This window comes from Colletotrichum higginsianum, chromosome 2 (assembly GCF_001672515.1).
Source record: "Colletotrichum higginsianum IMI 349063 chromosome 2, whole genome shotgun sequence".
In the NCBI taxonomy this organism is placed as follows: domain Eukaryota; kingdom Fungi; phylum Ascomycota; class Sordariomycetes; order Glomerellales; family Glomerellaceae; genus Colletotrichum; species Colletotrichum higginsianum.
Window position 1 is genome coordinate 4,795,050 of NC_030955.1, and position 19,935 is coordinate 4,814,984.

The 19,935-nt window shown below is 58.4% G+C and overlaps 6 protein-coding genes across 6 annotated transcripts; 3 read left to right on the forward strand and 3 right to left on the reverse strand.

The window, feature by feature from the left end:
* Positions 1-846: 846 nt before the first annotated feature.
* CH63R_03147 (Pectate lyase A) lies at positions 847-1,930 on the forward strand (the record flags this gene model as incomplete). The annotated part of the gene is made up of 2 exons (XM_018298122.1): positions 847-1,346; positions 1,504-1,930. The coding sequence occupies 2 exons, from the start codon at positions 847-849 to the stop codon at positions 1,928-1,930; spliced, it is 927 nt and encodes a 308-aa protein (XP_018162938.1).
* Positions 1,931-3,630: 1,700 nt separating this feature from the next.
* Positions 3,631-5,583, forward strand: CH63R_03148 (Penicillin-binding protein; the record flags this gene model as incomplete). The annotated part of the gene is made up of 1 exon (XM_018298123.1): positions 3,631-5,583. The coding sequence occupies one exon, from the start codon at positions 3,631-3,633 to the stop codon at positions 5,581-5,583; it is 1,953 nt and encodes a 650-aa protein (XP_018162939.1).
* A 165-nt stretch (positions 5,584-5,748) lies between these two features.
* Positions 5,749-7,586, reverse strand: CH63R_03149 (uncharacterized protein; the record flags this gene model as incomplete). The annotated part of the gene is made up of 2 exons (XM_018298124.1): positions 5,749-7,060; positions 7,129-7,586. The coding sequence occupies 2 exons, from the start codon at positions 7,584-7,586 to the stop codon at positions 5,749-5,751; spliced, it is 1,770 nt and encodes a 589-aa protein (XP_018162940.1).
* A 584-nt stretch (positions 7,587-8,170) lies between these two features.
* On the reverse strand, positions 8,171-10,705 carry CH63R_03150 (Metallo-beta-lactamase superfamily protein; the record flags this gene model as incomplete). Its single annotated transcript, XM_018298125.1, has 1 exon — positions 8,171-10,705. The coding sequence occupies one exon, from the start codon at positions 10,703-10,705 to the stop codon at positions 8,171-8,173; it is 2,535 nt and encodes an 844-aa protein (XP_018162941.1).
* A 3,425-nt stretch (positions 10,706-14,130) lies between these two features.
* CH63R_03151 (nitrilotriacetate monooxygenase component B) lies at positions 14,131-15,319 on the forward strand (the record flags this gene model as incomplete). Its single annotated transcript, XM_018298126.1, has 2 exons — positions 14,131-15,075; positions 15,182-15,319. 2 exons carry the CDS (start codon positions 14,131-14,133, stop codon positions 15,317-15,319), a joined length of 1,083 nt encoding a protein of 360 aa, XP_018162942.1.
* A 540-nt stretch (positions 15,320-15,859) lies between these two features.
* CH63R_03152 (cAMP phosphodiesterase class-II) lies at positions 15,860-17,937 on the reverse strand (the record flags this gene model as incomplete). Its single annotated transcript, XM_018298127.1, has 2 exons — positions 15,860-17,548; positions 17,875-17,937. 2 exons carry the CDS (start codon positions 17,935-17,937, stop codon positions 15,860-15,862), a joined length of 1,752 nt encoding a protein of 583 aa, XP_018162943.1.
* Positions 17,938-19,935: the final 1,998 nt, after the last annotated feature.

The window sequence follows — 19,935 nt, forward strand, 5'->3', positions numbered from 1 at the left end:
TCAAGTCAGACCGGACAAAGTCTACAACGGTCTTCCCTGAAATGTCACGCTGCCGGGGGCCGTCGGGAGGGTGTGTCGATTGGTGGGTTCTCGGTTAAGCTTTCTCAGACGGGTTGACGGTCGTTCTGTGATAGATTGGGACGATTTCCCAACCACATGGCTTGGATACGGGGGGTGGTGGCAATGTGGGTTTGAAGAGGATAGAGGAGACCGATAGAAGGGCTCTGAGAGGAGGAGGAGAAGCCTGGGCGTGGAGGGTTCGGACGACGAGGGTGTCTAGATGAAGCACGCCGGCGTTCTTGGATATATGTTTTGTTCCCTTTTTGGGGGTCTTGTCCTCTGGAGTTGTCCTCTGACGATGTGTTGTTGTAAGTGTTGGAGGAAGCACATGCGCGGTCGTTGCGCACACGACGAGCCCGGGCCGGCGGCCGGACTATACGAGTCTTCGGAGCCAAGTTGCCATTAAGTTTTGCTTCTAGAAGCGGTAGTGTTAGAACGAAAGGGAACGTCGGAGTTCATAGGAAGAGGACGTACGGAAATTAGAGTATATAATGGAGGATGGCGTTCTGGGCTCTTGGGTCCTGATCGTCATCAACAGCTTCAAGATACTCACTGGCACTTGGTCCTCAAGCTGCAAGCGCTCTTCTCTTCTCTTTTCTTCTCTTCTCCAAAAACGACTGGGTCGTCTCATCTGACAGCTGGTCTATCAGCTTTTCCCATCTCACGAATATTAAAGAGCCAAGCCTTTTCCCCCCTCCCCATCCCATCCCCTTTCCAACGGGTCCTCTTTACCCCGTCACTGCCAAGCCCTTCCCCCCTAAATATCGACGCCTCTCCACCGAAAACATGTACATCCGAAACAACCTCGTCGTCTTGGCCCTCTGCCTCTCCGTCCTCGCGTCTCCGGCTTCGAAGAGCGGCTCGCACAAGGGCTCTTCCAAGGGCGGCAAGCACAGCGGTTCCGGCGGGGCGCACAGCACGCACCCCGCGCACGCGCCCAAGAGCACCTCGACGCCGGGCTACGGGGCCGGCTCCGGGTCTGCCGCAGGAAACGGGACGACTTCCGGCGGTGGCGGCGGCGCCAACACGGAACTGCAGACGACATTCCCGACGCCCAAGGGCGCGCAGAACCTCGCGGCCGTCAAGACCATCGCGGCGGGCCAGTCGTTCGACGGCGGCATGCAGCTCTGGGACCGCAGCCCGAGCACGTGCAAGGGCCAGAGCGAGGGCGGCAACAAGGACGCCGTCTTCATCCTCGAGGAGGGGTCGACCCTCAGCAACGTCGTCATCGGGCCGAACAATGGCGAGGGGATCCATTGCTTGGGGAGCTGTACGCTCAACAACGTGTAAGTCACGACTGTCTCCTATCCTCTTTTATGTTCTTTCCCCCCCCCCCCCCCCCCCCCCTCTCTCTCTCTCTTTCTCTCTCTATCTTTTTCTCTCTCCGTCTCTTTCTCTCGCAAACAAACGGAACCAATGCTGACCCACTCACCCCCCTGACAGCTGGTTCCAAAAGGTGTGCGAGGACGCCGTCACCTTCAAGCAGCAGTCGGGCACCTCCTTCGTCAACGGCGGGGGCGCGCAGGACGCCGCGGACAAGGTGCTGCAGCACAACGGCAGCGGCACGGTGGCGGTGCGCAACTACTTCTGCAAGAACTGCAGCAAGCTGTACCGCAGCTGCGGCAACTGCAAGACGCAGACGGCGCGGCACGCGACGTTTGACAACATCCGGCTCGACGGCGGCAAGGTGCTCGCGGGCGTCAACGGCAACCTGGGCGACGTGGCCGAGGTCAGGGACTCGTGCGTGCTCGGGGCCGACGTGTGCGACAACTTTGAGGGCAACAGCAGCGGCGCCGAGCCGAAGCTGGTGAGCAAGGGGCCCGACGGCAAGGTCTGCGTCGCCACGAATGTGAAGACGACCGGGTGTTAGTCACGGTGGTGCGTTCTTTTACTGTGTCTGGCGGGTGATGGGACCGGAAGGAGAAATCACTGGGCGATGGATACAGGGTATGTGCGACTGCTCTGTAGGGTCGGAGAGACTCGGTCTATTCTTGATGCTGTCGCTGTTGTTGATGTCTGCGGCGACAGAAGTGTATATACTTTGACAAAGTACATATATGTACATATTTGAACATAGACTACGACTTGACGACAGAAACTCTCACTCCAGTTGAGACACAACCTCGACAGCTTGCAAACAGGAAACAACACCAAGTACGGCTACACTGATTTTCTTTGGGTCAAGATCGTTCCGAAGAGTGGAAAGACAACTAACTAGTTGAAGAATCAACATGTTCGAGGATACAGCCCTATGCTGCCAGCTCCCCCCCTTCGCGACGCAACCCTCTCAAAGACTTCAGGAAGAAAGCACCAAGAATCAGAAGCCAAAAAGATCACAAATTAACTCGACCGAGTCGTTCCCATGACCGGGGTATCCCGCCTCCGTCCGAGGGGACGCCCCCCCCGCCCTCGGCCCCACAACGAGGGCTTCGGCATCACCCTCGTCGCCTTGTCGCTTCAAATTCTGCAATCCCCGCCGCAGCGTCCACAACACCCGAGCATATCTGCTCAACCGGTCTATTAGTCTAGTTGGTTAGGACGTCGGATTCTGATTCACTCCACACGAGTTGGAACATTCCGTAAGCCCAGGTTCGAATCCTGGATGGACCTTTCTCCCCCCGTCATTGGGGCAGGATACTCCTTACTCATCTTTTCGGTCTATTAGTCTAGTTGGTTAGGACGTCGGATTCTGATCCCTCTCTCTCGAGCTCGGAATTTCCGTAAGCCCAGGTTCGAATCCTGGATGGACCTGTACTTTTGCTGTTCTTTCTCGGGCTTGTCGGAGGGGGGGGACAATGCATGAAGTCAGTTAGTTGTTGGACTTATGGATTTTTTTTTGAGTTCGATGCTTGGCGAGACCGAGTCAGACAAACGAGCTGCTCGCTGTCCTTGGAAACAAAAAGATGGCGTGGCCTGCAGCGGGAGAGAGTACGTACGTATGGTACGGTACGCACGCAGGACGTTGGCAATGTTCCAAGAGTGCTTGGCCTTTTGAGTTTGATAGGAACGCGTTTGATCTGCATTGTGTTTATATAGCAGGTTCTCCGTTCTTTGCCCCTGTTAACCGGAGACAACGTGCACACGGCGCTGAAACGGCGACGTCGACCTTAAACTCGAGTTATGGGGCAACCCCGGCCGGGATGTCCATCGATGCAGATCCGCCCATGACATCAACGTCGTCGAGAGACGCTGTAAAGCCGCCCTTTTCCAAGACGGCCTTTGGACGAACAGGCTGACGACTCCGGCTCTGCCAAGCTCGGTCGGACCTGGATCGAGGCTGCTATGCGCCGTCCCGCCTTCTTCTGCCGAGCGTCACGGTTGTGGGGGGGCATAGAAGGGATTCATCTCATGTCACAGGGTCTTGACCACAGTCTAAATTGACACTCTGATAATAGGGAGCATGTGGATGCCAGGAGCTTTTGAATAAGAGTCGCTGGAACGGCCGCCGGCGGGAGGTGCGTGCTGGTGTTTTGTCTCGAGAGTTGTCAAACATTGAAACGCTGATAAACAACCATCAGGCATTGCCGCCGGTCCGGATTGCCCTTGGGCATTGTTTTCTTTCTTTTCACCATGCATCCTCACTCGTTTTTGGGCCTACTGGCCTCGTGCCTTTTGTTGTTCTTCTCCGCGGCCGCCGTCGTCGTCGCGGTTCCCATCGCCATCGACACGTCCGCCGACGTCCACACGTACTTCGACCTCGACGGCGCCGCCCACGACGAAAAGGTCAAGTCCCTGACGACCGATGGCTACCGGATCATCTCCCTGAGCGTCTACGGCACGCCGCCCAACGCCAACTATGCCGCCGTCTGGGTCCGGCGGGAAGGGCCTGCGTTCGAGGCGATCCACGGCGTGGACGAGGCGGCGTACGACACCTGGCTCGATTCCTGGAGGAACCGGGGCTACGTCTCGACACACATCTCCGCCACGGGGCCGGCCCGCAGCGCCGTCTTCGCCGGCGTCGTCGAGCAGAGGACCGACGTCGCCAGCTGGGAGCAGCGTTGCGGCCTGACGGACCCGATGACCTATGACAACGCGACATCCGGCGTCGACATGGTCGTCAGGGACTTCCGCATGTACGGTGGGCCGGGCAACCGTCTGTACTGCGTCCTCGGGCACGAGAACGTCGGGAACCAGCTCTCCACCATCTTCTACTCAGCCGGCGACGATGCCCTCATCGACTACCCCGCCGTCTACGCGTCCGAGACGGCGAAGCGCTTCTGGCGGCCCTCGCGCCTCTTCGTCTCAGACGACCATGTCATCACGCCCCAGTTCGTCGACACGTCCGTCGGGAAATGGGTCGCCCTGTACGGCCTCACGGCCGCGGAGCTCTCTGCGCAGATCGAGACCCAGAAGCAGCAGGGCCTGCACCCGATCGACCTTCACGGAGGTGGCGGCGGCGGCGGCGGCGGCGGCGGCGTCTCTGGCAGCGACACGCGCTTCACCGTCATCTTCGCCGAGACCGACATCCCTGAGGCGCGCAAATGGACGGCCACGGGCTCGGTCACGGGATTCGGGGACAACTCCGGCGCCACGGCGGCCCTGGACGGCGTCATGCAGGCATGGATGAGGAAGAACGGCGTGCGCCAGGCGCAGCTCGCCATCGCGCGCAACGGGTCTACCGTCGCCGAGCGCGGCTACACCTGGGCCGAGGCCGATCGCGCCGTCGTCGAGCCGGACGACGTGTTCCTCCTCGCCAGCGTCAGCAAGCTCTTCCTCCACGCGGCCGTCTCCCACCTCGTCGGGGCCGGCCGGCTGAACTATTCGACCGCCGTCTACCCTCTGCTGGGCTACAAGCCCGCCGACGCCCGCGCCAACGACATCACCGTCGATCACCTCCTCCAGCACACCGCGGGCTACAGCCGCGAGCAGTCCGGGGATCCGGCCTTCCAGTTCAGGAACGTCTCGCTCGGCCTGCTCAACGGCGCCCGCGCCGCCACCCTCCCCGACGTGATCGAGTACCAGGTCGCGCGCCCGCTAGACTTCGCCCCCGGGTCAGACTATTCCTACTCCAACTACGGCACCATGCTCCTGAGCCACCTCGTCAGCAACCTCACGGCGGTCCCCTACATGACTTTCCTCCGGGACGTTGTCCTTGGCGATAGCTACGACGTACGGCTCTACGAGACGGCCGCCTCGGTCCATAAGACCGACCGCATCGTCCAAGAGAGCAGGTTCACCGGCCGCGAACCGACGGACCCGGGATCTGACCGCCTCGTTCCGGGACCCCATGGCGGCGACGGCGCCATCAAGGAGGAGTGCGCGGGGGCCTTCTCGCTCGCGGCGAGCGCGTCCACGGTGGCGCGCTTCATCGGCGCCCACGCCGTCGCCGGTATGGGGGGTCGGATACCGAACGCCGAGCGCGACGGCACTCTCGTCGGCGCGCGGGCGTCCGCGGCAAGCCGGTCCGACGTCGACTGGGCGCTGATGCTCAACACGAGGGAGTTCATCTCCGAGGCTGAGTTCGACGACCTGCGCTTCCAGAAGATCCCCTCCGTGCTGGATAGGTTTCCTGTAGCGCCGTAGGCACATGTTGTGGTGGGTTGGTTGAAGCTGGTAACAAAGGTTGTTATTGTTGTTGTAGTCATTAATGGCAACCTATTTCAGCTCCATGAACCGGCTTCTCGTGTAGGCGAGGGCTCAGACAAGCAACTCAGATCTGGCATTACGACTGCATACTAGAAGCGAGTCCTACGATTCCGCGCAGACTTCCACACGGGCTGTCAAATGGAAGGACACAGCAGCCTCATCATCTGAAACCGGAGAGACGAAATCCAACGTGACGCGGCGCCCGCTTTCCCCGTTGCGCGGGTAGGGGGCAATGTCGAAGTACATCATCTCAGAGACAAACCTGTAGCCACCCTTGACCAGTGTGGCGCAGGTAAGCGTTGTAAGCGACTGTCTCTTCATATCCTGCAAAAGGCACCACAAGATGCCAGTATACGCACCACTTAGAGGGGCAGGCGTCTCTGATTGTGATCTGTCAGGCTGTTTGACGATAACGGCGATTGTCCACGACTGAGGACAGTCGGAGCTACTCAACTTCCAGACAGGCTGTTCAGTAGGCGGGCACAGCAGACTCATCATCTGGAGCCAGAGAGACACGAATTCCAGCGTGACGCAGCGTCCGCATCCCCCGTTGCGCGGTTGAAAGGCAACGTTGAAGTACAGTACCTTAGAGACGAGTCTGTTGCCGCCCTGGATCAGCGTCGCGCGGATGGGACCTGCGGACGTCTGTCTCGTCATCTCCTGCACAAGGCACCACACATCGCCGGTCTCCGCGGCGGATCGAGGCACAGGCGTTTTCGAGTACGAGTCGTCGGGATTTTCGAAGACAAATGTGCTCATCCACGGCCCGAGACGATCGGAGCCACTCGACGTTCCCACGACGTTTCCCGGACCCGGGAGGCCGCCCGTGAGTGCGGGCGCCGGTGTCGGGCCCCAGGGACGTTTCCTCAGCCGGTTTGCCGATGACAAATGAGCCTGAACAAGGACTTCATCCAGGATGCCAGCGACGAATGTGGCGACGTGGTCGGGGATGATCAAACCAACGCTGCTTCCGGTGGCTTCCAGCAGTGAGTCCTTCATGAGGACCAAAGACACAGTCAAGTCCTCCTCGACGGGCGCCATCATCGCAACGGTGCCGTTCTCGCGCTCGAGCAGCCGGATCAGCTCCCGTCGAGCCACGCGATACTCCGTTTCCAGAAGGGTTTCTTGGGTTGTTGTTGGACCGGCTGACAATGCCCCGGCTCGTGACCGTGCCCCGGTCGAGTTGGTGGTGGTTACGTGATATCTCGTTTTCCCGCGGGACCTCTTCTTCTGCCGATGTATGATGCCGGGGTGTGCGGGTGGTGGCCGTCGACGCCCCTCGACGCTCGTCGGTCCAGGCACAAGAAGCAGCGTCTGTATTTCTTCTCGCCAGCTCTGTGTCGTCTGCGCCAGCTGCGCCATTACCTGCGTCCTCGTCTGCGTGATCTCGCGGTGTATGACAATGCCGTTGTACCTGAGGGGGACAAGAAGTAGACAAGTTAGCAGGGTTCACCGTAGGTGACTTCGGGCCTTTCGGCTTACCCTCCAGCGACTGCAAGGGCGGCAGTCAAGGACGCCGTCAGACTATGCAGCTGACCGCAAGCCTGCGCGACGGCCGACTCGTTCATGGTCCACCTTAGGCTTCTCGTCACTCGGGCCACCAAGCCGTCCCCGGCTGAGACCCGAGCACTCGTCACCAGCCGGCCCAGGACGTCAAACTCCTGGTTGAAGCGGCCCAGGATCGACGTGATCTCGGCGAGACAGTGGCCTTCCTGCACGGGGATTCGCGAGGCCCGCAGGTCGTCGAGGAGCGAGCGGGCGCGTACGGCGATGTCGGCGGAGCCCTGGATCTCAGCCAGCAGCCGGGTCCTGGACTCGGATGCGCCCTTGCACCGGCTGTACAGGTCGTAGAGCTCCGTGCTTCTCTTGAGGACCACGTCGGCGAGGCCGACGATCCCGGCACCGTTGGCGACCAAGGATAGGGTGTCGATGGCGTTCATGATTGTCGTGAGGGCGCAAGGAGGGGGGGTTCAACAAAAACGGGATCAGGCTCGATTAAGGCCGGCCTGCCATGAGGAGGGGGTTAAGGATAAGGCATGGGCAAGTGACTGTGTTTTTGGATAATATCATTATTATTTTTTGTTCAGGCTGCCTGTCCGATAGAGTCAGCTTGTTCAGTAAGGCTGTGTAATTCGATTGCCTCCGCCACTCTGGTCATCTGCAGCCAAGGCGGCGCAGAACGAGGCGTCCATACGGATGCCTGTGTGCGGAGGCTGCAGGGTGGGCAGTCAGCATAGGCGACCACGAAGCTCGCCTCGACTCAGTCCTAGTTTGGCGGTAATAGCAAGCCCTGGCCGGATACTACCTTTTGGTCTATGGGAGAAGATAACCCAACCTGTATACGTAGGTCCTGTCAGCAGGTACCTAAAACTTGGTGGTGATATTCAGCTGGATCATTAGTTCTCAGAGTCATGATGATGTTGGGAGGCCTGATGCTTGGTTCCGGGAACGATACGTGATTCCAAGGGGTGGCTAGACTTTTTTTCTATCAATTATATACCCAAGAGTCGAATCCTTCCAACTCTTATTCCGCCTCGTCCGCCTTGGGAGCCTCCTCGGCGTCCAACATTTGCCGGATGGCGGGCAGAAACGCCTGAGCCTGACGGAACTCGCCCAGCTTGACCCTCATCTGGTCAAAGGCCATCAGAACCGTCTGGTCGGCGCCCGTCTCCGTCGTCCGCTTCTCGACCAGCGGGATCTTGGCGTAGCGCTGGGAGAAGTGCGTCAGCAGCACGCGGCGCGCGCCCATGCGGTAGCCGACATCGAGGGCCTCGGACATGGTTGAGTGCTTCTTTGCCAATGCGTCACCCTGCTTGTCGTCGTCAAAGGTGCTCTCGTGGATGAGAAGTGTGGCGCCCTTGCCGGCTTCGACGAGGTCGTCGCTGGGCCGGCAGTCGCCCGAGTAGGCGATCTTGAGGCCCGACGGCCACGCGAGGACGACGGCATACGAGTGATGGCAGTGACGGACAGGAACCAGCTGGACAGAGGCGAGGCGAGTGCACGAGTCCTCCGGCAGGCGGCCGTCGCCGTAGGGGAAGATGTTGTGCTTCCGGATGAACTCCAAACGTCTCAAGTCCATCCACTCCATCTGGTTGTACTCCAACAGGAAGTTTTGGATGCTGAGAGGGCCTACAATCCCAAGCCTGGGCAGGTGGTCCAGAGCAGCCGTCGCTTCGGCCCAGGCTGTAACGAAGCTTGCGAGTCCGAGTTGGTGGTCGGCGTGGATGTGGCTGATGGCAACGCACCGGGTTTCTCGGAGGATCTTGACGACCTCCTCGGCCGGGAACGCGCGGCGGAGTTGGCCAAGCGTGTTTTCGCCGCAGTCGAGAAGATAGTTGCCGTACTGCGGCACGCGAATCAAGGTCGCCGAGACGTTGCGATACTTGGACGGCAAAGCAGATCCGGTGCCTAGCGGGATGATCTCGGTGTCGCGGTTGGGGATGTCTTGCTCCGTCCGCTGCACCTCCTCCAAAAATGCAGGCTTCCTAACCTTGGCCGCGGCGTGGGCAGCCATCCGCAGGGCCCCGCCGTCGATGTTGGAAGCCTCCTTGAACGTAGGGAACGGCACAATGTCATCATTCACTGCTTTGATTTTCGCACCCAGGACAGCCTTCATGCCGACACGCGCAGCCTCGACGTTGGAACCAATGTGCGAGAGATCCCGAACAGTGTTGTCCGCCTGGAGAGGCGGGAAACGCTCAGGGTCGATGCGCCGCAGCTTGGCGTGGAGGAGGCCGTAGGATTCCATCGCTACCATGTTCGGGCTGACGTCCGGGGCCATGATGGTGTGCCGGATGTGGGGTCGCTCCCTGATGAAGTTCTGGATGCGCGCGTCATCAATCACCGAGCGGCCGAGGATCCAGAAGAAGGCGGGCACGTTGTCCATGAGCGTTGCGTTCTTCCATTCTGGTCTGCCGAGGAACGATTCGATATAGGACGTGCTCGCGATGTCGATGATGGCAAAGCCAACGGGCTTCGTCGGCGCCCCGAGCACCATGTCGGGCGTCACGTCGTTGCCCGTCTTTCCCTTGACCGTCTGACCGTTGGTGAGGTGCTTGAAGTCGACTGGAGCGACCCCCAGTGCCTTGGCAGCGGCCGGGTCGAACTTGCCCCTGCGGCCTCTGTTCTTGACGACGTAGCAGACGGCCGAGGTTGACCGTTCGGGGTCGGGAAGATCACGGACCTTGGTCGCTGGCCAGGGGTACCGTACGAGAACATCAAGGTCAGGCACCTCGCCCTCATCCCCCGGCATGGGACCCTTGTACTTTTGTATCTGGCCGTTCTCCCTGATGAAGATAGTGGCGGGAAGATTGACCTGGGAAAGCTTCGTCTCGTAGAGCTGGTCCATGGCCCAGTCCGAGCTGAACATTTCTTGCACAACGGCCTCAACGGCCTCTCGGTTGGTGATCTTCTGTTGTTCGCTTGTTGCCGAATCCGCGGCGACGTCGGTGGCTGGTGTTGTCTGCGACGTGGCGACGGCGGCGTCGTCTTCCGCCGTCATGACCTCGTGGCTTCTCTTACGTGACTTGCCATAGGCCGAAGGAGACGACGGCTGGCCGGCGGAGATGGGAATCTTCCAGGCTTGGATCGCGTCGTCCTCCCAATCTGGCGTGGAGCCTCCAGGGTTTGCCAATCTCGGGTCTTGATACAGCTCCATGGCGCGGATCGGGATACCCTTTCTGAAGACGAAACCCCGGGCTGTCGCGATGGAATAGTTCAGGTTTTGGGCACCGTGAATCTCGAGGCGCTCAAAGGCCTCCTGCTTCCTCGCCTTCTTCTTCTTTTCGTCGGACTGGGCTTGCATCTCTCTCCGGCTGCCCTCCACAACGTCGGCAATGGTGAGGAGCATACCAATCATGCCACCCGTGTTTGCCCACTTGGTCTGGCCAGATATGAAAATGGTCTCCATCTTGGCGAGGGAGAACTTGCGTTGAGTCAGGGCTCGCTGCGTCCCTTCACTGAGGTTGCCAAACAGATACCGTCGATGATCGAAGTGGAGCAACAGGCTAGCGCCTGTGTCGGCCGTGGGCGTCGACGCGATGTAGATGTAGCTCGCCATGGTGTTGACCCGGTAATTGTCCCTGAAGTTTGTCGGTCCCGATTCCTGTTCCTTTCTCAATGGCCCCTTGAGGAGGGTGTAGCGTCGGACGAGTTTGACTTTGTGACCCGGGGGCTTGATATTGCTCAAACCGGCTGTTAAGCAAAAAACGGGTTGGCCGGGAAATGACTTAGGGTCGCCACGAAGACTTGCGTGTCTTTCTTTCCACAGATCGCCTTCAGTGATGTCGGACAGCGATTTCTCCTTGTACGATCTCGGCAATTCGGGCGTCAATTTTGTGTCGGGGCGGGCGGGGGAAGTGTCTTGCGAGTGGGTTTCCGGCTTGGGTCTGTCTTCTTCTTTCGCTCGTTTGTTCCTCGAGGATGTTGAGGGGGCAGGGCGAGGGGACGAGTTGGGTTTCGAGGCCGCGGAAGCCGTTGAAGAGGCTAGGCTAAATAGAGGCTTGTTCTTCTCGAGCGGCGAAGAGCTTCGGCGAGAAAATGAATTCTTCGTCTTCTTTTTCTTCTCCTTCTCGAGCGCTGAGGAGGGTTTCTCGGGTTTGCGATCGAAATATCGGCGGGAAATCTTGGGAGTTGGCGGAGGCGTGGCAGCTCTTGCAGCGCGAGTTGAAACTTGAGAGAAACGAGTCAATATGCAAGCCCCATGCCTTTGGATGCCTGCGCGGTACATGAAGGAAGAAAGAAAGAGTGTGGAGAGCATGAAGCTCACAAGCAAAGCCTAAAGGAAGAAAGGGAAAAAAAAAAAAAAAAAAAGTGACGCTGGTGGATATCAACACATTGGAGAGTACCTACTTTGGGTATGTACTGAGCATGCGGTTGGAGTAGGTGCCTCTGAATGGCTGACTTTACTGGCTGCGAGACCTGCTGGACCCTTGTCTACGGCTGCTAAGGCCTTATCGGCGACCTTATCAGAAACACGGGTGAGGGCTGAGTCATCGCCGGTAGTCTGACCTTTTTGCTTATGTAAGTTACAGCTGTGATTATGTAACACACGTTTCATCTCGCGTCACCTCACAAGAGGCATCTCAACAATCAACAACGCACTACCAACAACGGTGACACAATCAGACAGACAGACAATTGCAACTCAATAGCAGTCTCCCCCTTCGTTTTTTAATTGCACTCTATAATTGCCATAAAACCGTTACGCCCAACACCATCCACAGACTGCACACCGAAACAATCCGGGCCTTTGCCGAGTCACAGCCAAAAATGACATGGTCCCTCGTCGCCCAGGTAGACACCGACCAGCCCCGACGAACGAACGCCACCAAACTTTTTCTTGCTTGAATTCATTCTTTCACAAAGTGAGACCACGGCCTTCATTCTCGCATCGACGAGGGCTTTTTCCCCCGGTTACGGCCGAGCGTGATGACGACCATCTCCCCGGCAGACTTGGACCTGAGGGCGGCCGCCTCCTCGGCTTTGTCCATCCAGCGGGGCCGCGTGTGAAGTGGTGTCGCCATGGTGACGACCTGGGCCGCCGTTGCGGGCAGTCATAAAGCCTGCGTCTGCCACCACAGAGGCCCCGTCGACGGGGCCGTGCTGCCGCGCGGTGTGCTCTTTCCTGGGGCGGCGGACGTGGACGAAGACGCGGATGCGGACGCGGTGCTGCTGCTGGCCGGGCCTAGGGGTTGCTGCATGTACCCCAGCTCTGCGTCGGTTGCCGTGGATGGGGAGCCGCCGCGTGGTGGGAAACGGCTGCGGACCGTAGCGGCGCCGGGCAGCGTTGCGACGCCGCCGAGGAGGAGGAGGGCCGATGACGAGGAGCGAATGGCACTCATGATGATATTCCGAATGCGTGTTGCTGAGTAGGTTGGGGGTGCCCGGGGTTTCTGCGAGGAGTGCTTTCAAGTGGAAGGGCTCTTTTTTGATTGAAGCAGTAAGGGGGTGACGGATTGTCCCCATTGCCTTATATACGTGCTGTACAGATACTGCCCAAGCTCAGATTGTTGAGGTCGCACAGGCTCAGCATCCCTCGAGAAGCCAGAAAGGTGGCCACCCGGTTGATGACATTCCAATGTCCAACCCGCATGAGAAACACAGCCAATGTCCGCCACGCCACGAGTTGATGGGAATGGCGGGGGGAGTTTTGGTGTGAGAATATGAGAATGCCGTCTGTCTCTGTCTCTCCCCCCACGGAGTCTTTCCATGCTGATCACAACTACACCAGAAATCACGGCCGAGGAAAGAATCCTGATGTCTTTCTCCATTCTCAACGCGAATCCCGTGAATGCTGAAGAAAGTTGACTTTTGAGGGGGGGGGGGGGGTTACACCATTCCCAAGGTGCCAGCTCCCCCCCGCGCATTGGTTGAGACATTCATCTCATTGATTCGGAGCCGCAGCCATGCCCAACAACACACAGCGCCGCTTTGGTGAAAATGAAGGCCGATCAACCGCTGATGCCGTGCGTGTTCTGCAACTTGACTTGGGAACGCGGTCGGTTTGTTGTATGATTCCCGGCTTGGAGCTTAGTTAGGGAATCCAAGAACCAAACCCGAGGGGAATCTCCAGGTCTCTCGTCTCTCCAGACATGGCACCATGTCTCTGAACATGGCATTCCCCAAGAAGCCGTTATCTAATCGACTTGCGCACACCCATCTCCACATGCATGCCACCTTAGTGTCTGGGGTGGGTGGCCCCCGTCCAAGCAACTCCAGACCGAGTCTCCAGCAAGCTTCCTCCCTCACGCCCGCCCTTCCGAGTTCCGATTTCCATCCCCCGAGCTCGTGCCCGGGACGAGGAAACCCCCCACCCCTAGCCCGCGGAACGATTGACTACCGGCCCAATTTGCCAACGGGAGCTGCAGTATAAAGTATTAATCACTTACTATTAAGAGCCTGCGACTGCGGACCCATCATCCGAACGCGCGCATCCGCCGGAGACATCAGGACTTTGGAAACCATGGCATGAGTGCGCAGGAAGGGGGAAAAGAAAAGTATTCCTTTGGTGAGTCTGAACGGGCTTCTAGCTTCGTGTGTGATACCAGCTGTGTGCCCTGACTGACCAGTAAAAAAGACCCGGCGTGGCCCGCCAAGTCAATTGCATCATGGACCAGGTCTCTTCTATCTCTCCAGTGCTAATTACCCCTCCATGTGGGGGGGGGGGGGGGGAGGCCTTGATACCCCTCCAAAGCCTCCAAAAAAAAAGTTCGACCCGGGACCCCCGCCCTTATCCACCCGTGCTTTTCGGCATCGACTCCACCCATCCGAGGCACCGGCGCGCGGTATGGGTGCGTCACGGCAGAATCCCTCAATGGGCATCCGTAAGCAACCAAACTCGAGGGAAAGCCAGAAAGCCATACCTCCCTGTCCAACGTCCACAGCAAAGTGGGTTTTCTGTCCGCATCCCGCATCCCGCGTCGTCCCCGCCGCGATATAAAGTATCCCTCTCCCCTCCCCATCATCCTCCTCCTCTGTGTCGTCATGTCCATCCCCAGCCGTAACGCCCTCCTCCGTCTCCCTCCCACGATACCCCGTCGCGTCTTCTCCCACAGCCAAACCCTCCCACGCTCTCGTCCACCTCATCCGTTTGCACGCCACCCAACAAGAACCCTCACGACGACCCCGCCCGCCGCCGCCGTCAAGATGGCATCATCATCATCATCGTCGTCACAGCCCACAGAACCAACATCAACAACCGCCAAAATCGAGGGCGGCGCCCAGGCCCAGCGTAACCCGCATCCGGACTTCAAGTCCATCGAGGCCGCCCGCCCCGACTTTGACGCCTCCCTCGGCGTTCGCTTCACAAAGACCGTCGACCCGGACTGGAAATACGGCTCCGGCGCAAACGCCCTCGGCCGCTCCGACGCCGCCCACGTCGCCATCGACCCCCACGAGGAGGGCCGCCCCGCCGGTTTCAACTACAAGCTCCTCATCAGCGGCGTCGTCCCCCGCCCCATCGCCTTCCTCTCTACTCGCTCCGCTGACGGCACCGCCACGAACCTCGCGCCTTTCAGCTACTTTAACATGGTCAACCACGACCCGCCCCTCTTCGTCGTCGGCTTCTCCGCGTCCGTCGAGAGGCCCAAAGACTCGCTGCGCAACCTGCTGGAGTCGCGCGAGTGCGTCATCAACATCATCGGCGAGGGCTTCCTCGAGGCCGCCAACTCCACGAGCGTCAACGCCCCTTACGGCCGCAGCGAGTGGGACGTCAGTGGCCTCACCCCCGTCTACGACTGCAAGCACGTCCGCGCCGCTCGTGTCAAGGAGGCTGTCTTCAGCGTCGAGGGCACTCTCGACTTCTATAGGGAGTATGACTCCAAGGCAACCCCCGGCAAGAAAAGCGGCGTCGTCGCCTTCATCGAGGGCGTCAACTTTTGGGTGCGCGAGGACGCCATCAACGACCAGAGAAACATTATCGACCCAGCCGTAAGGAGCTTCCTCTTTCCATTGCCCTTCCTTTCCCCCTCCCCTTCAAAAACATATTGATTCGCACTCGTCCTGCAGCGAATCCGTGTACTGACTGGTCCTGCAGGTCCTTCGCCCCGTCAGCAGATTAGGCGGCATCACCTACGGACGCACCAACGAGGTCCTGGAGCTTCCGAGGGCCGACTGGGAAAAGGACATTGGCGGCGACGAGGGCTGGGAGAACGTCACAAAAGGTGGGCAGTAAGCACCTAGACAACTAGCATGACCATAGATGGGAACGGGAGAAATAGAGATACAGAGAGAGAGAGAGAGAGAGAGAGAGAGAGAGAGAGAGAGAGAGAGAGAGAGAGAGAGAGAGAGAGAGAGAGAGAGAGAGAGAGAGAGAGAGAGAGAGAGAGAGACGGTAAGCCTTGCAGTCGGACTCATCAGGCCTGCATATCATTAGAACACGAGCGCAACTACAGCCGTGGCAATTGTATTTGGAGATCAACACGCGGCAACCCTTTCATAACCAGGGCGTCCGACAGGATATATAGAAAGCGGGAGATGTGCGCCGAAAAGCGAAAGAAGGAAGGGAAAAAACAAGACAAAACACAACGGTATCTCATCAAACCATGCCTCTCCTTGGACAAAACACGCCCTTCCAAACTCCACGATATTACAAATCGCCGACCGCCTTCCATGCTCGGCTTGTGCGTTTAGAGTCGCCTGTATATATATCACATAATATATATCACAATATGTCAAAGTCGTGTGCTCGTTGCAAGTTGTCGGTATCTTGCCTTTACAGATAGAGGCTTTGCCCTGGCGCGGAAATGATGAATTCGCAGCCCAGCTGGGCTTCCTCCTCGTACGCCTCGAGCTCCTGCAAAATCACCTTTCCTTGGTCACGCCCATCCAGCCGATCCTTTACGTGGATGATGACCACCTTGACGCCCTTCAGTGGCGGATTTCTAGAGTGACCATCCTCGTTGTCGCTCCACCCCTCGGCTTCTCGCAGGGACAGCTCCTTGGTTGGCGTCGTGAGATTCGGGCTCTCTATCGATGTCGCGGCCGGCGGTAGTGGTGGTACGTGGCCAATGTCCGCCGAGAGCTGCCGCTTGGCTACCGACTTGGGGCTGACAGGGGATTCGTCGCCTCCCGCAAGCCGCGAGAAGACGCCCCCCGTGCGTCTCCGCGGGATCGTGTCAGGGTCAGCTACACGTTTGCGCTTCCGGGAGAGATGGGCGACGTGTCGTGCGGATTCCACCTCTTGGGCTAGCGTTCGCATCTCTTCTATCACGAAGCATGGCTTTAGGTGGCCGAAGAGACGGTCGATCGAGTGTGAGTCGTCATATGAGCATTCAATGAAGATGGCGGCAAGCTGCCCTGCCGCAATCTTGGGCGCAGCCTCCTGCCATATCCCCAGGTTGCGGGGGGAGAGCGACAAGGAATCGGGCTCGACGTCGCCAAAGACCAATATCTCGAGGTTCGTGGCCAGATCGAGGATAAAATAGGCCGACGAGTCGTAGACGCATATGCTTGCTTGCGGCTCAGGTGCGACGGATGCTGCCCGGGGGACCGGCATTGTGCTCGGCGCGACACCGTGAGGCAGTATGCGCGGTGACGCGACCGAGGCGGCATCAACAGAAGGGTAACGCAGAGGCGTCGCAGTGGACGAGGCAGAGCCACGGTGAGGGTGTTTCTCCATGCAGTGGCCGTGAGACACCGACCACGCCTTGACGGCGAGACGGTCGGCGATCTCTAGATAGCCCTTGGATTCGCCCTCGCCAGTGGCGGGCGACCCGCCCTCGACGAGGCGAGTATACGTCACGATGCCCGCACCATTGTTCTCATCTGAGAGATTGGGCCAGATGACGTTGTTGAAAATGTGAGTTTTGAAAGCATTGATGGTGTTGGGAAGAGCAGCAAGCCTCTTGGGTCGCGTGAGGCCTGCCGTGTTGACGACGAAGCCCGAGATATGGTCCAGGTGAGGATGCGTTATTAGATATGTGTCGATGAGAGAGCGGGTGATGTGAGCAGCGATAGACGATGGGTAGATCGACGTCGTGTCTGACCTGAGCTCGAGGCCAGCGAATGGCCCCGATGTGAGCGTGTGGGGGAGCGGTACATCACCACCGAGGCCCGACGGCACGGAGGTCTCGAGGATACGCGTAATAGCGGAAAGGTGAACGCCGGCGTCTACTGCAATGATGGAGCCTTTTGTCCACCCCGAGGCGACCGAGCGGACGAGAAGAGCGGTGGTGTTGTATTCCTGGGGACCGCCGCCGGCACCCTGGGAGAATGAGTGGGTTAGCGGAGATGCACATAGGATAATGGGGCACACTCTGACGAGACTTTGCGGTAAAATGACAGCCGATCCAGTCATCCGCAATGCGATTGATCCATCCCACATAAGCGACGGCGCGTCTTCATGTTCAGAAGGGGGAGGGGGGCTAGGATCTGAGGGAGAAGTTGCTGGGCTTTCAACTGCCTGTTCGGTTGAAAAACTCCATTCGCAGGCAGAGATTCTAAGGGTGCACAATCGGCTGCAGCATGACCTAGCTGCCTAATCGGTGCGATTGGCAGCCCCGAAATAGACATATGCATGAACGACAGGAGCATATGCCGCCTGGCCGGGTCCAAATAGTATCACGGGGGTTGTTGCCTCATCCGCGAATGTATGTAATAAGGTGTGGCTACTCGCCATCGGTAACGGCAGAGCTTGGGATCGAGCGGTCAAGGGAGAAGAGGTAAAAGCGATAGGAAATAACGGGGCAGAACGGGAAAGTGCTTCGAGTATAACGAGAGTAGACGTACCAGGACGATGACCTGCAAGGCTGGACGATGGGCGTCGTCCGACTCCCCATTCGTGTCTTCCATGAAGGGCTAGAGGTTCCGCTTCCCGGGGATTCAGCGCAGCAGCGTTGCTCGATGAGCGCCGATGGGTTCGGAATAATGTTCTGATGCCTACAACACAGCCAACGCCCCCTTTACAAAGCCGTGGCCAGAACCACTACACGGCAGACACGGGAAGCCAAGAGGGGGTGACGAGGCGCGGGGCAGACGAAGGCGGAACGGCGCAAATAGGGTTAACATGCGGTTCTCGTTGCGCACGTCGCGCGAAGGAAGATAATGCTGGATGCACGCCGCTGAGATCGATATTTGCAGGAACTTGGAGATCTGGTATGTGAACTGTGACCGAGACTGCCGGTAGGGTGTGTTGTCGGCGGGTGGGCGGTTGGCGCACGTTGGCAATAAGGGAACTGGCCTGAGCGAGTTATCCAAAAGACGATGGCGGCGCAAGTTCAAGAGATGATTGGAGTGAGAATATCGAATGAGTAAAAGGTACGTATGTGTGTGAGTGCGCGTGTGCGCGGGGGTAGTGAGTATGTGTGTGTGTTTGCGCAAGTGACTGGATGAGAGCAATGAGAGTAAAGTGAGTGAGTGAGTGAGTGAGAGAAATAGAGAGGTAGGGGGAGAGAGCGTATGAGAGAGATACAGTTTCGGGTCTTGATGGATCGTAAAAACAGGGTTGGGGCTACCGATGTTTGCGCGAGCTCAATTGCAGAGTTCTCTCTCCGTTTTCTATTTCTTTTCTCTTGTTTTTCTGAATGGCCTTGGTTCAGATGCTCCAACAAGGTCTTTTCGGGCTCAAGTAGGCGAAGAGCGATGGATGGACTGGGGATGGTGAGATGTGATGTAGTGTACGGCTTCCCCGAAGGCTCGACGGGATAGGTGGGTACGACGAGGACTCCAACCGGCGTGTGTAGGGTATTGATTGGCGAAGTGGAGGTCGTGTCTAGATGCGGAACGATTGATGAAGGGATGTGTGTAACCTGTAACTGCTCGCTGGGTTGTGTTTAAGTCCGATGGAGTGCGTTTTTGAATGGCCTTGCTTGGGGTCCGGGGGTGGTGGTGGAGGGGGAAGAGGAAGAGGAAGAGGGCCTCGTGCAGTGCAGTGCAGAATGCAGGCGGCCAAAAAAAGACCAGGCTCGATCGGAACAGTGACGACGGACGGACAATCAGGAGAAAGAGAGTTGCTGCGGCTATTACGGCCGCGGCTGCGAATGCGATGTTGGGGTGCAGCCCAGGTGCGCTAACAATGAGAGACGTGCTCAGTGATGTGTGTGGCTTGTGGAGCAAGGTTGGAGACTCGGAGGAACAATGGGTACTATGGCCAACAGGTAAAATGGGTGGAGAGCAAAGGTATCCCCAAGGCCTGTTATCCCTGCTGTTCAGGTAGGGAGTACGGAAACTGGCAACTGGTTAGGTGGTTGGTGTACGGTAAACTCTTAAGCTGACCTCTGAAGGAAGGTCTGTTCCGTAGGCAGGTGCTCACGGGTGCTGCTGCCCTCTACCTACCTAGGTACCTAGGTAGGTAAGTCCGACTGAAGCTGAAGCTGCTCCTGCTGCTGGTTGCTGCTGCCACTGCTGATGCTGCTGCTTCTGCCGCACGTGCAATGCTTCGGGAACCTGGGGGTCGGTGCTCACCTTCTGGCCCGTGCTCCGATCTGCCCGTGTGTGTGCGTCAAGGTTCTTTTTTGCTCCTTCCACCAATGCTGACCAGGCGCGATAGGGTCAGTAAGTGTAACACACCAGTGGCCAAACCGATCGCCTTTCCTTATTCAGGTCCACCGATCAGTTGCCTGCCTGTCCTTCTGAATGGAGTGGGAGGGAACGCCCGATTAAGGTTCCTTCCGGATGCTGTTGCTCTGTTCCAGCCTTCGAGGGAATCCAAGGATGGTTGGTGTCTGTCAATCGTCTTGTGCTCTCTGCCTTCTTCCCCCTCGAGGACAATGTGTGTTGGTGTCTGTCACCTGTCTTGTCTTCCCCTCGAGGACCTCTTCTCAACTGCAAGATGGCAAGTCCAACCTCAAC